At 41.3% G+C, this 13,003-nt stretch overlaps 1 protein-coding gene and 1 pseudogene across 1 annotated transcript; both read left to right on the plus strand.

Annotated features, from left to right (window-relative positions):
- On the plus strand, window positions 1-6,586 carry LOC139369731 (otopetrin 1). Its single transcript, XM_071108992.1, has 6 exons — window positions 1-379; window positions 681-817; window positions 1,551-1,609; window positions 1,821-1,951; window positions 3,081-3,997; window positions 4,282-6,586. The coding sequence occupies exons 1-6, from the start codon at window positions 1-3 to the stop codon at window positions 4,450-4,452; spliced, it is 1,794 nt and encodes a 597-aa protein (XP_070965093.1). The 3' UTR covers window positions 4,453-6,586.
- Window positions 6,587-8,805: 2,219 nt separating this feature from the next.
- Window positions 8,806-10,217, plus strand: LOC139369732 (D(1B) dopamine receptor-like; annotated as a pseudogene).
- The last annotated feature ends 2,786 nt before the right edge of the window (window positions 10,218-13,003 follow it).

A 13,003-nucleotide genomic window follows, 5' to 3' on the forward strand; every position in this document is an offset into this window, starting at 1 on the left:
ATGGTTGAGCACGGAGGCCTTGATCTTATGTGTTTAAATAAGTCCTACAGTCACAGTTCCACTACCTCGTCCTCCAGTTCAGAGCGAGAAAAGAAAATATTCACCAAGTTGAAAGTCAGTTTGACTGAGGACTATCCGCAGAAGAACGCTGAGATCCTGAGCGGCCAGTATGGGACTAACTTACTTTTGATCGGCGTGTCGCTGATGCTGGCTATTGCGCACCATGGCGCATCAGTGAAGGAAGAGCACCTGTTGTCGTTTATCACGACCCTCATGATCCTCCAGCTGATATGGATGATATGGTACATCGTGAGCAGAGACAGGCAGAGTAACTTACAGCCAGAAAAGGATGTGCATGCTACTACCTGTTGGATAAGAGGTGAAGCTGACACGCATATTTGGAAGATTTAGTCTTTCCTTTACGTAAAATGGTGTTGCGAATGTATTTATTTAACCTCGAGGTCGTTATTAGTCCATAGGAATAACGTGGTATTATATTATATCTCCAATGTTTTATATAGTTTAATACTTCTCAAAACTAGCTAAATGTGGCGTATTTTCCGAATATATTTGTTTTTGGTTTTCAAACATTTTATTGACATCAAAAGCAATTAAAGGTTCATTTGCATAGTTTTCCGTTTCCATGCAGCCCCATAATAACGAATGTTTCATTGATATAGGTGGGTTAACTCTTCTTGCGCTCCTCTCGTTGATCATGGATGCCTTCCGAATTGGTTATTTTGTGGGCTATCGATCATGCGTGTCGGCCGTTCTAGGGGTATACCCTATCATCCACGCAACTCACACAATAGCACAGGTAAGATACAACCCCCATTCTATGTTAATTTGATCACGCTTTTCATTATGGCCTATACTTTCAAGGATTTAGAAAGTGGTCTGTAATTTATAAACGGTTAATTATTCATTTAAAGATTGTTATTTTGGTGCTTGCTTTAATAATATGCTTGTGAATGCTCTATTGATTATTACTGTCATTATTGACAGTGCAGCCATATAAGCTCAGTATTTGCCAAGCAGCTAAATGACAAGCACACAGTTTAAACCAATGTATTATTAGAGCCTACAATTGCAATGTACAGAGGCTAAGTAACAATTAACAGCTTATAAACCATGAATAAACCCCCTTTTGTCCTCTTAAATGTGTAAAGTGTTACAGGTAAGCTGGCTGCTCTGTTTGAAAAGTTATTGAGTAATGGTATCAAAATTCCACTTGAACAGGTGTAGTGTTTTGTCTTGAAGTGGAATAATGTAAGCTTTGTTACTCAGGCAAGAAAGAGAGTTGTCTGTACAACATAATCCTGTCATTGTCCATGTTATTGGAGTCTAATGTAGCACAGGCAGAGGTAATCCATCAGCTGAGAGGTCGCTTGATATGGCCTTCACATTCTGATGATTCATTTTCACAGTCCAAATGAAAGCCTTCACCAGAAATTGAATGTTTTTTTTATTTATTAATTTTTTTAAATGTATTATATAGTGTGTCTTGTCAGTGCTGTGATACAAATATAATTTTTTGAGTTTTGTTTTAGGTCCATTTCCTTTGGTTTCACATCAAGGACGTCATCAAGACCTTCGAGACCTTTGAAAGGTATTGTGAAATATAATAAATCAGTATTTTGAGATTGTCACAACCCATGCACGCCTCTCAAGCCTAAGGTATGTTTAGGTTCTGCTCATGTACATTTTTCATTGGTGCAATTCAATAAAACAGTTGATGAGTTTATTTATCCTGTTATAAACATTGTACTAATTTAAAGTGTCATTGTAAGATCATATTGTTTCATGTGTGTTTCCCTCAGATTTGGCGTCATCCATGCAGTCTTCACCAACCTGCTACTGTGGTGCAACGGTGTGATGTCTGAGGCTGAGCACTTCCTAAACAACCACAAGAGAAGGCTCTCTTCCCTGGGCTATGTAAACCTCACCATAGGTAAGGGGACCAGGGGTCGAGTGGCTGCTTGTACCCAAAGAAAAAAGGACAATAGTTCACTTGAGAAGCTCACTTCATTGGATGAAAGACAGGGGTGCGAGGGGGGTTGGAGGGGAAGGTGGGATGGATTAGGCAGTCCGGCAGGTCTTGTTTGTGTCGAACGCCTCTCTCTTCGGTTTCACGAGACATGCACGGTCGCTGGCCCCCACCACCCACCCCACCCCCCCAGCTCTAGCGACCTCAGACGCCTTTGTCCCAGGCCGGGCTGCTCCCGAGGGCGCTGCAATTACAGTAACTGATACATCTTAAGCCGTGGCTGCTCCACCGGCTCCCTCATATCCGGCCGACTGTGAGGCTGACTGTGCCGCTGTTGTTCCCTTTTTAATTAAAGAGAGCAGGGCCGTAGTGGTACCCTTTGGGGAGGGGGTCGTGAGTGGGTAGAGATAGTGGTGCTTCAGGGTTGAGTTTAAAATCAGTCTCTAGAGGGCAGCACTAGGAAAGAGTAGTACAAATGGTAGGGGCTTCAAGTACAAAGGGAAGCATTATTTTGAGGAAAGACTGGAAGTCATTGTATACCATTTTGTGGAATTGTGTATTTTGGTGTTCAGAAGGTTGATTGATACACTTGATCCACCAACCTGATGATCCTCATCACACATGTGAAGAGCAGTTTGTGGGAATATTTATCAGACCACCCACTGGTACATGAAGGATTGTCAAAGTTGAAATGACTAGGACATTGAGCTGGGAGGCTCTAACAGGACATTTTCTCTATATTCAAGTCCAGACCAATTCATTTGGTAAATATCTGAATTCTAAAGTCAATTCCCACCTCAATTTAAAGTGTATTGTTGCTTTAGACTCTGGTGGCAAATAATTGATTAATTATGTTACATAAGACACAAAGAAAACAACTGGCTTCATGCAAACAAACCTTGAAATATACTTTATTGCCATACATAATTTATTTGGTTATATTTGAATAACTTGGGAGTTTACATCCTCTGTGTAGTCTACCTGTATACACAAACTGGAGGCCACTGTTTTGTAAGGTACATTATGATTGCAGAAGTGGGATTTCACTGTGCTTGAAACTGACAAGATATTGTTTCTTTTTAATGTGTTTCAGTGGATATGGAGCCTCACTGTAATTGCACTACCAGCGCCTGCTCCATGTTCTCCAACAGCCTCTATTACCTATACCCCTTCAACATAGAGTACCACATCTTTGTCTCTGCAATGCTCTTCGTCATGTGGAAGAACATAGGGCGCAGCATTAACCTCCAGTACAACCGGAAAAGGCCGGCTACCAGGACCCAGGGGCTGGTTGTCGGCCCCATCCTGGGTCTTGTCGCCCTGGCCAGCACCATCGGCGTGCTGGTGGTCTACATCATCCACGTGGAAGAGTCGATGGACACCCGGGAGTCGGCCATTGCAATGTTCTACTGCTACGGCATCGTCATGCTGGTGTTCATGTGCTCGGCCGGGGCCACGGGTCTGCTCATATACCGTGCTGACCCTATGCCCATGGACACCACCAAGAACCCCTCGCGGACGCTGGACACAGAGATCCTATTCGGATCGTCGGTGGGCTCCTGGCTCATGTCCTGGTGCAGCGTGGTGGCTGTGGCAGCCTCAAGCAGCAGCCCGAGCTACCGCTGGACCAACCTGATGTACTCGCTGCTCATTGTCCTGGAGAAGTACATCCAGAACCTGTTCATCATAGAGTCCCTCTACCGCCAGCGGGAGGACGGTGAGAGGGAGGACGCTGAGGCGGCGGGGCCTGTGCCGGAGATCTTCTCTGTGACCTCCTCCTTGGCTCCGCCCTACAACGGCATCATCAACCGGGCGTACGAGAACCCAGACAAGGGCTGTGTCACGCTGGAGAACGAGCAGGTGGAGAACGGACAGGTTTACGGAACATTCAGCTCACGGAAACATTCGGCGGTGCCCCTGCACGCCGGGAGCAACGTGGCGGAGACCCCGAGCAAGAAGAGGCAGATTCTGAAGAACATCGCTGTCTTCCTCTTCATGTGCAACATCTCAGTAAGCTTGCTGTTTTTTTAAACTTATGATTTATTATTTATTTATTGACAATAGTCAGCATTGATGTTATTGTCTCATAACTAGTTCTCAAACACATAGGATTCCCCATTTCTTACCCTACTAACTACTCTTATTCTCTACCTTTAATGCAATGTTCCAGTAGGGAAATGCATTGTGTGTGAGTTTATGAAAATACAAGGCGTATTCACCACACACAAAAACAAAACAAAAAAAACAACAACAACAAGGTAAGTTTAACCTTATTTGGTATCTCCTCACTGCAGCTCTGGATCCTTCCTGCCTTCGGCTGCAGACCCCAGTATGACAACGGCCTGGAGCAGGAGACGTTTGGCTTCACCATATGGACAACAGTTCTCAATTTTGCCGTGCCCATGAACCTCTTTTACCGCATGCACTCTGTGGCCTCCCTCTTCGAAGTCTTCCGAAGGGTGTGACAAGACGAAGAGGGACCGACGAGATGACGCAACATGCACAAGAACACTTGTCACCAAGGGCTCCATAGAGGAAATTAATAGCAACACAGGTCAACCTTTCAGGAGGAACTCTTGTCATGTACTTTAGACTTCTAAATAAGCATTGAAACATGTCAGTTTAGGGGGATTATACTAGATGAGATGTCCCTTGTAGCGATGCATCTTCGGAAACATTTTGTAGCACCAGATATAGACAACAAATTACATTGATATCAGACCCTGGATTCAAATAGTATTCGGAATCTTTCAAATACTTTAGCTGTGCTTGATTGAGCTGGCCTGGCACAATGTAACCAATGGAATAGCCCCAAATGTGCAAGAACTGATCCCCCGCCCCCGGAGGCTCACCCAAAACGCCAAAGTCTTTGAAAGATTTCAAATAGTATTTGCTTTGTTGTGTGTTGCTGCACTGAAAAGTGAAATTGACATTTGAATTTAGGTCTCTGTTATAACAAGTGTTTGGGTTTGTCTTTTGATGTTCATCAAATTTTTGTTGAATGCGTTATTAAAACGCGTATGTAATAGTTTAGTGTCGAGTTGTCTCTCAGACCTAGTACAGATGTAAGCCAGGCTATGTATGAATGCATCATGAGAGTGGAGCATGATAAGTGATGATACACGATGAAAGTAGATGGTGCAGTGAAACAACTTATATCAAAAAGCCATGCCACATTCATTTTTCAAATCCTGTATCATGGTGAGACTAGTGGGCCTCATCCCCGGTTGTGCTGATATCACACACACCACTGTGTTTGCAGCAGTACTCCAACATCACAGAGAAGCCAAAGAAGCTCTCTCGGTCTCGATTATTCAACGTCACATAAGAACTGTACTATGGATTGTAAAGATGAGGTGCAACTGTAAAAGCCTTAAAGGGTTTTTTTTTTGTTGTGTGTGTGTTGCCATTTTTATGTATATTTCAAATGCACAGTGTCATGGAGGATGTTCTCAGTGGTCGGAAAAATACACAGGAAACTCAATACTTCTGTGTCAAACACTTGAACTACTTGGCTGGCCACATTCTAGAGTCCTACATGTACTGTAGTATAGGGCAGCGCTAGACTTTGATTGCTCTTCGGTGTAATATTGGACTGTAGTTCTCAGAATCTCCAACAAATGAACACTGGACTGTAGTTCTCACAATCTTTCGCAAACGTCTCATTGTATTGACTGTCCTCAATCATGACTTGTTGACATCATTCCGTGTATATTTGATGACATACACATTCAGTTGAATGCTGTACAGTGTTGACTGATCTTTAATGCTAGTAGCTCTCCTTTTCTTTTAGTTATATTTTTCTTCTTCTAATGAACCTGAAATGTGGTTTCCTTAAATATATTTAACATTTCAATAATTGGTATGGAACTCAATTTCACTAAGAAACCGCCTGGGAGTGTGTGAAGCGTGCTCCAATCCACACTGATGTATTCCCTGGACCCATATTAAGCCTAGTTCTGGACTAAAACAAATGCTCAATGGAGAATCTCCATTGAAAGTGTCCGTAAACTGGCCACCGTGCCCCATTTGCTCTCCCAATCCATCATGTTGGTGAAGAGACTAAGTATGCACTCTGCATTTTAAAGGGACAATCTGCAGTTCAAACAACACCAAAGTGTTTCCACCCTGCCACTGTTTTGGTAAACAGCAGAAGAATAGGGCGGTTATTATGTTATTGAAAAGGGAAACTATACAATATTTGCACAGATCAGTATATACTGTATTGACTGACATGCATTTTCCAAAAAGCAAATATGTTGTTTTAAACTGAAACAACCCTGAAACTGAACCAAATATCTTGATTGATGTAGTTTTGAAAAGTAAGCGTTGACAATAATCTTAACCTGTGATGTTGTTGATCGATTTTGTGATGAATTAGTGAAATGTAGTGCTACTGTATGGTTAATTTTTGGACAACATATTTAGGCTGTAGGGACTATCAGAAAACTGTGAGTTCTACATTGGTGCTAACTACTGTACTTGTTTTCAGTTGTACGTGCCAATCTGTGGTCAATGCTTATTGGTAAACCTGCACCAATACTATATCCTCCCTGTGTACATATCTGAACGTAGATTAAAGTGAATGTACATAAAGGCTCCTGGCTCTGTAATAAAAATTATTGTGAAACTGACATTTTAAGTTAAAAGAAATTACATACATTTGGTCTATTATCTACAGTGAAGTTATGAAGATATAACTCAAATAAAACATATGTACATGCATGGGTCCTATAACCCACTGCTGGTAGGGGACCCTGGTCTCTCTTTGCATGTTAGCTAAAAGTTCATCAATTCACTGTGGACCCCTTCATCAGAGCACATAGGCCTATGTAGCATAGCGCAATGCTCAAATAGCAGAAGCTATCTTCTTTCCCCGCAAGAGTTAAAACCATATTTTTGGAAACAAGATGAATCAATTTGCCTCGTTATAGAACTCTGGGAATATAGGCCTAAAGTTCTCACCCCCAGTCTCAATTGATCCTGCTAATTATTAGAATTTTTGTGACCATTTTCTAAGTTGCTAAAATGTCGTCTTGATGGAATAGCTGGCCACGTGGTGGCGACAAATGTTAACTTTCTAGCGGACTATGCGTTAGTGCGTAAAACCTCGGAATCAGATACATTGCAAAGGTTGTTGCCCAATTCCAAGCGTGCTATATTATCTTTGTATTCAACTCTTCAATAAAGGTCAGCGAATCTAAAATTTTGCGATCACCCATTGTTGTCAGTTAGCCTAGTCCCATTGTTTGTTGGTATGAAATGGCTAAATAATTTCAAAACCGTGTGACTATATTCCCTAGGGGTTTTACAAATGATTGGTATATAGCCTATTTATTTTCTGAATTATGTCAATCATCATTTCAAATGCAGAGTATTATCTGAATATAATTCATGCTCTATAGATAAGCATATGCTAGCCTATTATAAATAGTTAACATTAAAATGTTCAATTTGTATACATCTTTGTCATTGATTGACACTGTGCGGGTTGGGCACAGGGGCTGACAAATCTATTTTGTTTGGTAAACGCTCACTCACTATATTCAAGGAAGGTGAAAGTCAGTTAAAAAAAGACTGATCATCGTATGCACAAATTCCCACGAATGAATGAAGTAAATCATGTCAGAATTCGACATAACATATCCTAGATTTTACTCGACAGAATTTTGCAGGACGCTGAGAGATTATGTAGATGGAACATCAGATCGATTTGACAGGCATGTTGTTGACACGCCTAAAAATAAAGATGACGTTTAATAGACGGAATCTGCCAACGCAAGAGAGGATACACTGCAACTGCAGATGTTGCACTGAGTGCACTGAGTTATTGTGTTTCTACTTTCACGTCAAGTGTGAGAGTGGATGTCTAGCCTGAAGTTGAAATTAAACTGAAAACATCACGCTCACTCCAAACGTGTCGTGCATAATTTGGAGAGAGCTGTACTATCAATAGCTCACAACGTAGTCTAGTGATGACCTTAATAAATGTATGACTTATATGCAATGTTTGTTTTCACACAAACAACGTCAATTAACAATACAATTCCATCCACAAAAGGCTAATTCTAAAATAAGTATCGTGCGTAAAATTCGCATTCCTGAGGGAGAGTTGTCTCATGTGCAATTTCAGCACCACTGACAGCACCCCTGGATATTACTATTCATTATCCCCACAGCAATGAAATGCTCCATATTTTTTCACTGTTTATAGAAAAGTAGAGATTAAAATTTAAAAAAAACATTCACTCAGGCCTACATTTTGCAAATTGAATTGTTGCTTTTGAAGAACAGGAACCTACAACTGGAGTGTGCAACCTAATCCAAAAATAGAATCCAAATAGAATGCTCATTGGTATCTTTCTAGCGAGAGGAGTAGAAACTCAATTCATGTAGTGCGTGTTTCCACAACGGAGGTGTGTGTGTGTGTGTGTGTGTGTGTGTGTGTGTGTGTGTGTGTGTGTGTGTGTGTGTGTGTGTGTGTGTGTGTGTGTGTGTGTGTGTTGGCTCAGGGGACTCCCTCCCTTCTCAAAGCGCTCACGAACTCAAAGTAGCCTCGACCAACAGTGTCAGTGCTGCTGTCTTACTTTGGCAAGGCAGGTCAGACGACACGCGAGGTAATAACATGCGGTCGCCAACGCGCTTCAATCTTTTGGCGCACCGAACACCCAGTTCGGTTCAGCGTGGATGCAACACATTTGTCGCAAATTCACTAAGCAATCTCAAATCCTTTGTTTGTATATTTATTTCAAATAGAATGGCTGACGAAGGGACGACAGAGCACCGTGAGTTGGTTAGTACTGCGTCCTCAGACGCGCATGGCGCTATGGACTGGCTTTCCACCTGAGAGGACACAGAGAACCCTGCGAAATACAACTCAGTGCATAAGAACCACTCCGTTCCGTTATCTCTTGGGGAGATTATGTGGAACTCGACCGAATCGGAGGGAACATCCGACGGTGGAAAGGAACTGGTCATCCGGACAGTGACGGGCTGTTTGCTCTCACTGCTCATCCTATGGACACTGCTGGGAAACCTTATGGTGTGCTCTGCCGTGCTACGAATTCGGCAATTACGAAGTAAAGTGACCAACATTTTCATCGTTTCTTTGGCTGTGTCGGATTTATTCGTTGCAATTCTGGTGATGCCATGGAAAGCTGTGGCTGAGGTGGCGGGGTATTGGCCATTTGGCACTTTTTGTAATTACTGGGTGGCGTTTGACATTATGTGCTCAACTGCGTCTATCCTCAACCTCTGCATTATCAGCGTGGATAGATACTGGGCTATATCAAGTCCGTTCCGCTACGAGAGAAAAATGACCCAACGAGTTGCCTTTGTGATGATAAGCGTCACGTGGACTTTGTCTGTTCTCATTTCATTCATACCCGTCCAACTGAACTGGCACAAAGCCAGCGAAGACGAAATAGTCAGAGCGCATAACGCCTCCTTGGGTCAAGTAGAGGAAAACTGTGACTCTAGTCTCAACAGAGAATACGCCATATCGTCATCTTTAATAAGTTTCTACATACCCGTAGCAATTATGATTGTGACGTACACGAGAATCTATCGGATTGCTCAGATCCAAATCAGGACCATAGCGTCCCTAGAGCGCGCGGCAGAGCACGCCACAAGTTGCAGGACCAACAGACTCGAGTGCCAACACCACAATACATTGAAAACGTCTATTAAAAGGGAAACCAAAGTTTTAAAAACGTTATCGATCATTATGGGTGTTTTTGTGTGTTGTTGGTTACCTTTTTTTATTTTGAACTGCATAGTTCCATTCTGTGACAAACCACAGACTGACCAAGATGCAAGTCTCCCGTGCGTCAGCGAGACAACATTTGACGTCTTTGTGTGGTTTGGCTGGACTAATTCATCCATGAATCCTATTATTTACGCTTTTAACGCAGAGTTCAGAAAAGCATTTGCCAGTCTGCTGGGTTGTCGTAATTTCTGCTCCAGCACACCAGTTGAAACTGTGAATATTAGCAACGAGTTGGTCTCCTACAACCAGGACACACTTGTCCATAAAGAAATAGTGAACGCCTACGTCAATATGATCCCCAACGTAGTGGAATGCATTGAGCACGAGGACACGTTTGACAGGATATCACAGCTAACTCACAACAATGAAAATGGCACCGACTCCGTTTGTGACTTGGACGACTGTGAGGAAGAGATTAGCATCGACAGGATGACACCATTTACCCCCAATGGTTTACATTGAATTCACTTGTCTCACCTCGTGCGTAAGAGGATGTATTGCTTCAATCAGATATGTGAGATGTGGTGTTGTTGTCCCATGCTGAAAAGTGACGTAAATTTGTGTCTTATAAGAGACGATACCAGTCTTTGTTTATTCACATGATCTCTAAAAGTTATAGCTTCTATGTATTTGGAGCAGCAGATGTATTGAAACCAGTTGCTCCAATTGGTACAAATTACCCTAGATGGTATTCAGAAATGACTGCTTATCATAATCCGATCAATGACAGTGGGACTACCGTCCTACATACTATGGAAAATATGGTAAACCTTACAGGCGCAGTGTAGCCACATGCAGTTGTGTAAATGCCTTATTTATTCTGGGAAAGAGTGCAATATCATTTTTAAAACAAGGGGAATGTTAAAGGATTACAAAATGTTTAATTTACATGAGGCCAAAATATTAAAAGTGCTTACACGCTCTCTGATGTCTCGCGCGCACAAACAAACACACACACACACACACAAAAATAGCCCTGCTCTCCACGTACTGAAGTAACTGCACAGTAGGCAAAGCATTCTCAATCGAATTATGCACCTGCAGTAGCAGACCTCTTATAGGCTTGACTTTACCCATAATAAACCCACACCGGTCCAAAGCTAATTAGGAACTTCCTTTGAGTGATTATGGCGAACACCTGCCAAGTATGACGAGCTTACGGCCAGGTACCACACCCTAATAGGGTAACCCCCCCCTACAGTTGAATGTGCACACAATTATAATATTTTTTTGTATATATTTTATTAAAATACGCAAATTAGGTGGCCTCGTTAAATATTTCGCATATCACGGAAATCCATTTTTCTGGACACTGGATGAAGTCGGCCTAAGGATAACCACACACAATTTGGTGAATGCAGATGCGTCTGAGGCTGAAAAAAATGAGTTAGCATGTGGGAAGAGTCTGACTTTCGGCAAATGGCAGTTAAAGACAAGTAGACTGAATTTAGCCTACCAACCCACTGGGCACAGATATCAATTCGCCATCTATTCCACGTTGGTTCAAGGTAATTTAATTGAAATTACGTTGAAACAACGTTGATTCAACCAATGTGTGCCCATGAGAAACGCCAAACACCGACATTATTTAGACCCAATCACCATCTCTTCAAAAGAAGTTACTACATACAGTCCAGTTTGTAATATTGTCTATGAAATGGGTTTTTATTAAATTATGTGTGATTCAATGTTGTGAGCTTTGCAATGATCGATGTATGGACATTTAAAGCGGGTTACAATTCAATAACATATGATGGTAGTATGGTAAACTAACGAAAATATACATTTTCCTCAACCTATTTTTACTTTTTAGAAATATTAATATTATTGGACTAAAATACAAAAAAATCTCAAAATTGCTAGGTAGATGAAAAAATGTAATTTCAGTTTGTGGGGCCTGACCTTAAGGGGTATTCTATTCTACCTCTCTCTATTTGGTGAGAAAAATGGCCAAGACACACAAATCCAACCACTCTCCATTCTCTATCATACAGCATCCATGTTAAGAAGTCCACCAAACACCATTCGTAAAGCTAATTCCCTTTTGACAAACACTGGTTGAATCAACACAGTTTCCATGTCACTTCAACCCCACAAATCTATGTGATAACGTTGAATGTGGAAAACTGATTGGATTTGCAACAAGTAATAAACATAAGGGCATTTCATATTTTTATTCACCCACATTTGAACCTAAAGCCAATGACATGGTGCATTTTCTGTTTTTGTTTTCACAGTTGAATTCACCTTAGTTGACAACTCAACCAAATGTAAATCAAAACTAGATGTTGACCTGACGTCTGTGCCATGTGGGTTGGCTCTATGAATCTCCCCAATTCTCAGTTAACAATCAGCTTTTCAAGATCACATAATATGTGATATGACATACTATGTAAACAAATTAATCAACAATTACAATTATGTGCAATGGGGTAATACAAATCTTGGTGTGAAATTCCACAGTGGGACCATGGTCAGCTTGATTTAATTTAATTTGAGCTACTTTACATATTTTGAAAATGTACAGATGATATTCAATGTATACTGCCATCCAAACAGTGAAGTGTGTCACCATTTTGAAATAAAATACTCTCTAGCAGAGACTCAATTTATTCTAGTGGTCACTGTTCTTGTAGCCTGACTACCCATCTACATCACTCTGGCCAAATGCCACGCCCACTAGCGTTTCTTCTTCATGATGAGTCTGGATTTGCTTTCCTCCCTGACATCTTGTAGAATGCAAACACATTCTGATCATTTGGGTTGGGCCAGAGCCGGCCTACATGATGATGTTTTCAACTTTGATACTCTGATTGGTTAGATTGGTTAGAGATGATCCAATTGCTGATGAATTTGTTTTGTACAACACCGCTAATTTTCAAGTCAACATAAGCGACTTCCAGGATGTCAGTTTCAGACTGAATGTATGTTTGAGCGATCGATAGAGCTTCAGAATTCAATTCAGGATAAGTCGTCAGGCAACTGTTGTTATAGAATGAAAGGGGACAATTATACTGTGTCCATATTATGACAGCCTCAGAGTAACAAGGAGTTAGTCAAGGAACTGCTTTGTGTTTTATTCCCTAGTGGGAAAACAATGTTGTATTTGATATTAGCAATCTTTAATTTAATAAGTTCTTAGTTAATAAGGAGAATACCATTCAAATCTATTTATATGATACTGCTAATAGGCCTACACAAAAAATACAGTTAAATGCTTAAGTGTTTAAATACTTTTGGTCTTTGGG

The sequence above is a fragment of the Oncorhynchus clarkii genome, chromosome 17, assembly GCF_045791955.1.
Source record: "Oncorhynchus clarkii lewisi isolate Uvic-CL-2024 chromosome 17, UVic_Ocla_1.0, whole genome shotgun sequence".
Lineage (NCBI taxonomy): Eukaryota > Metazoa > Chordata > Actinopteri > Salmoniformes > Salmonidae > Oncorhynchus > Oncorhynchus clarkii.

Excerpts from the sequence above, each read along its gene's own strand:
- LOC139369731 (XM_071108992.1), top strand. The coding sequence starts at position 1 with ATGGTTGAGCACGGAGGCCTTGATCTTATGTGTTTAAATAAGTCCTAC. Across the intron at positions 1,610-1,820 it reads ACCTTCGAGACCTTTGAAAG|ATTTGGCGTCATCCATGCAG; the intron begins GTATTGTGAAAT and ends TGTTTCCCTCAG. Across the intron at positions 1,952-3,080 it reads CTATGTAAACCTCACCATAG|TGGATATGGAGCCTCACTGT; the intron begins GTAAGGGGACCA and ends AATGTGTTTCAG.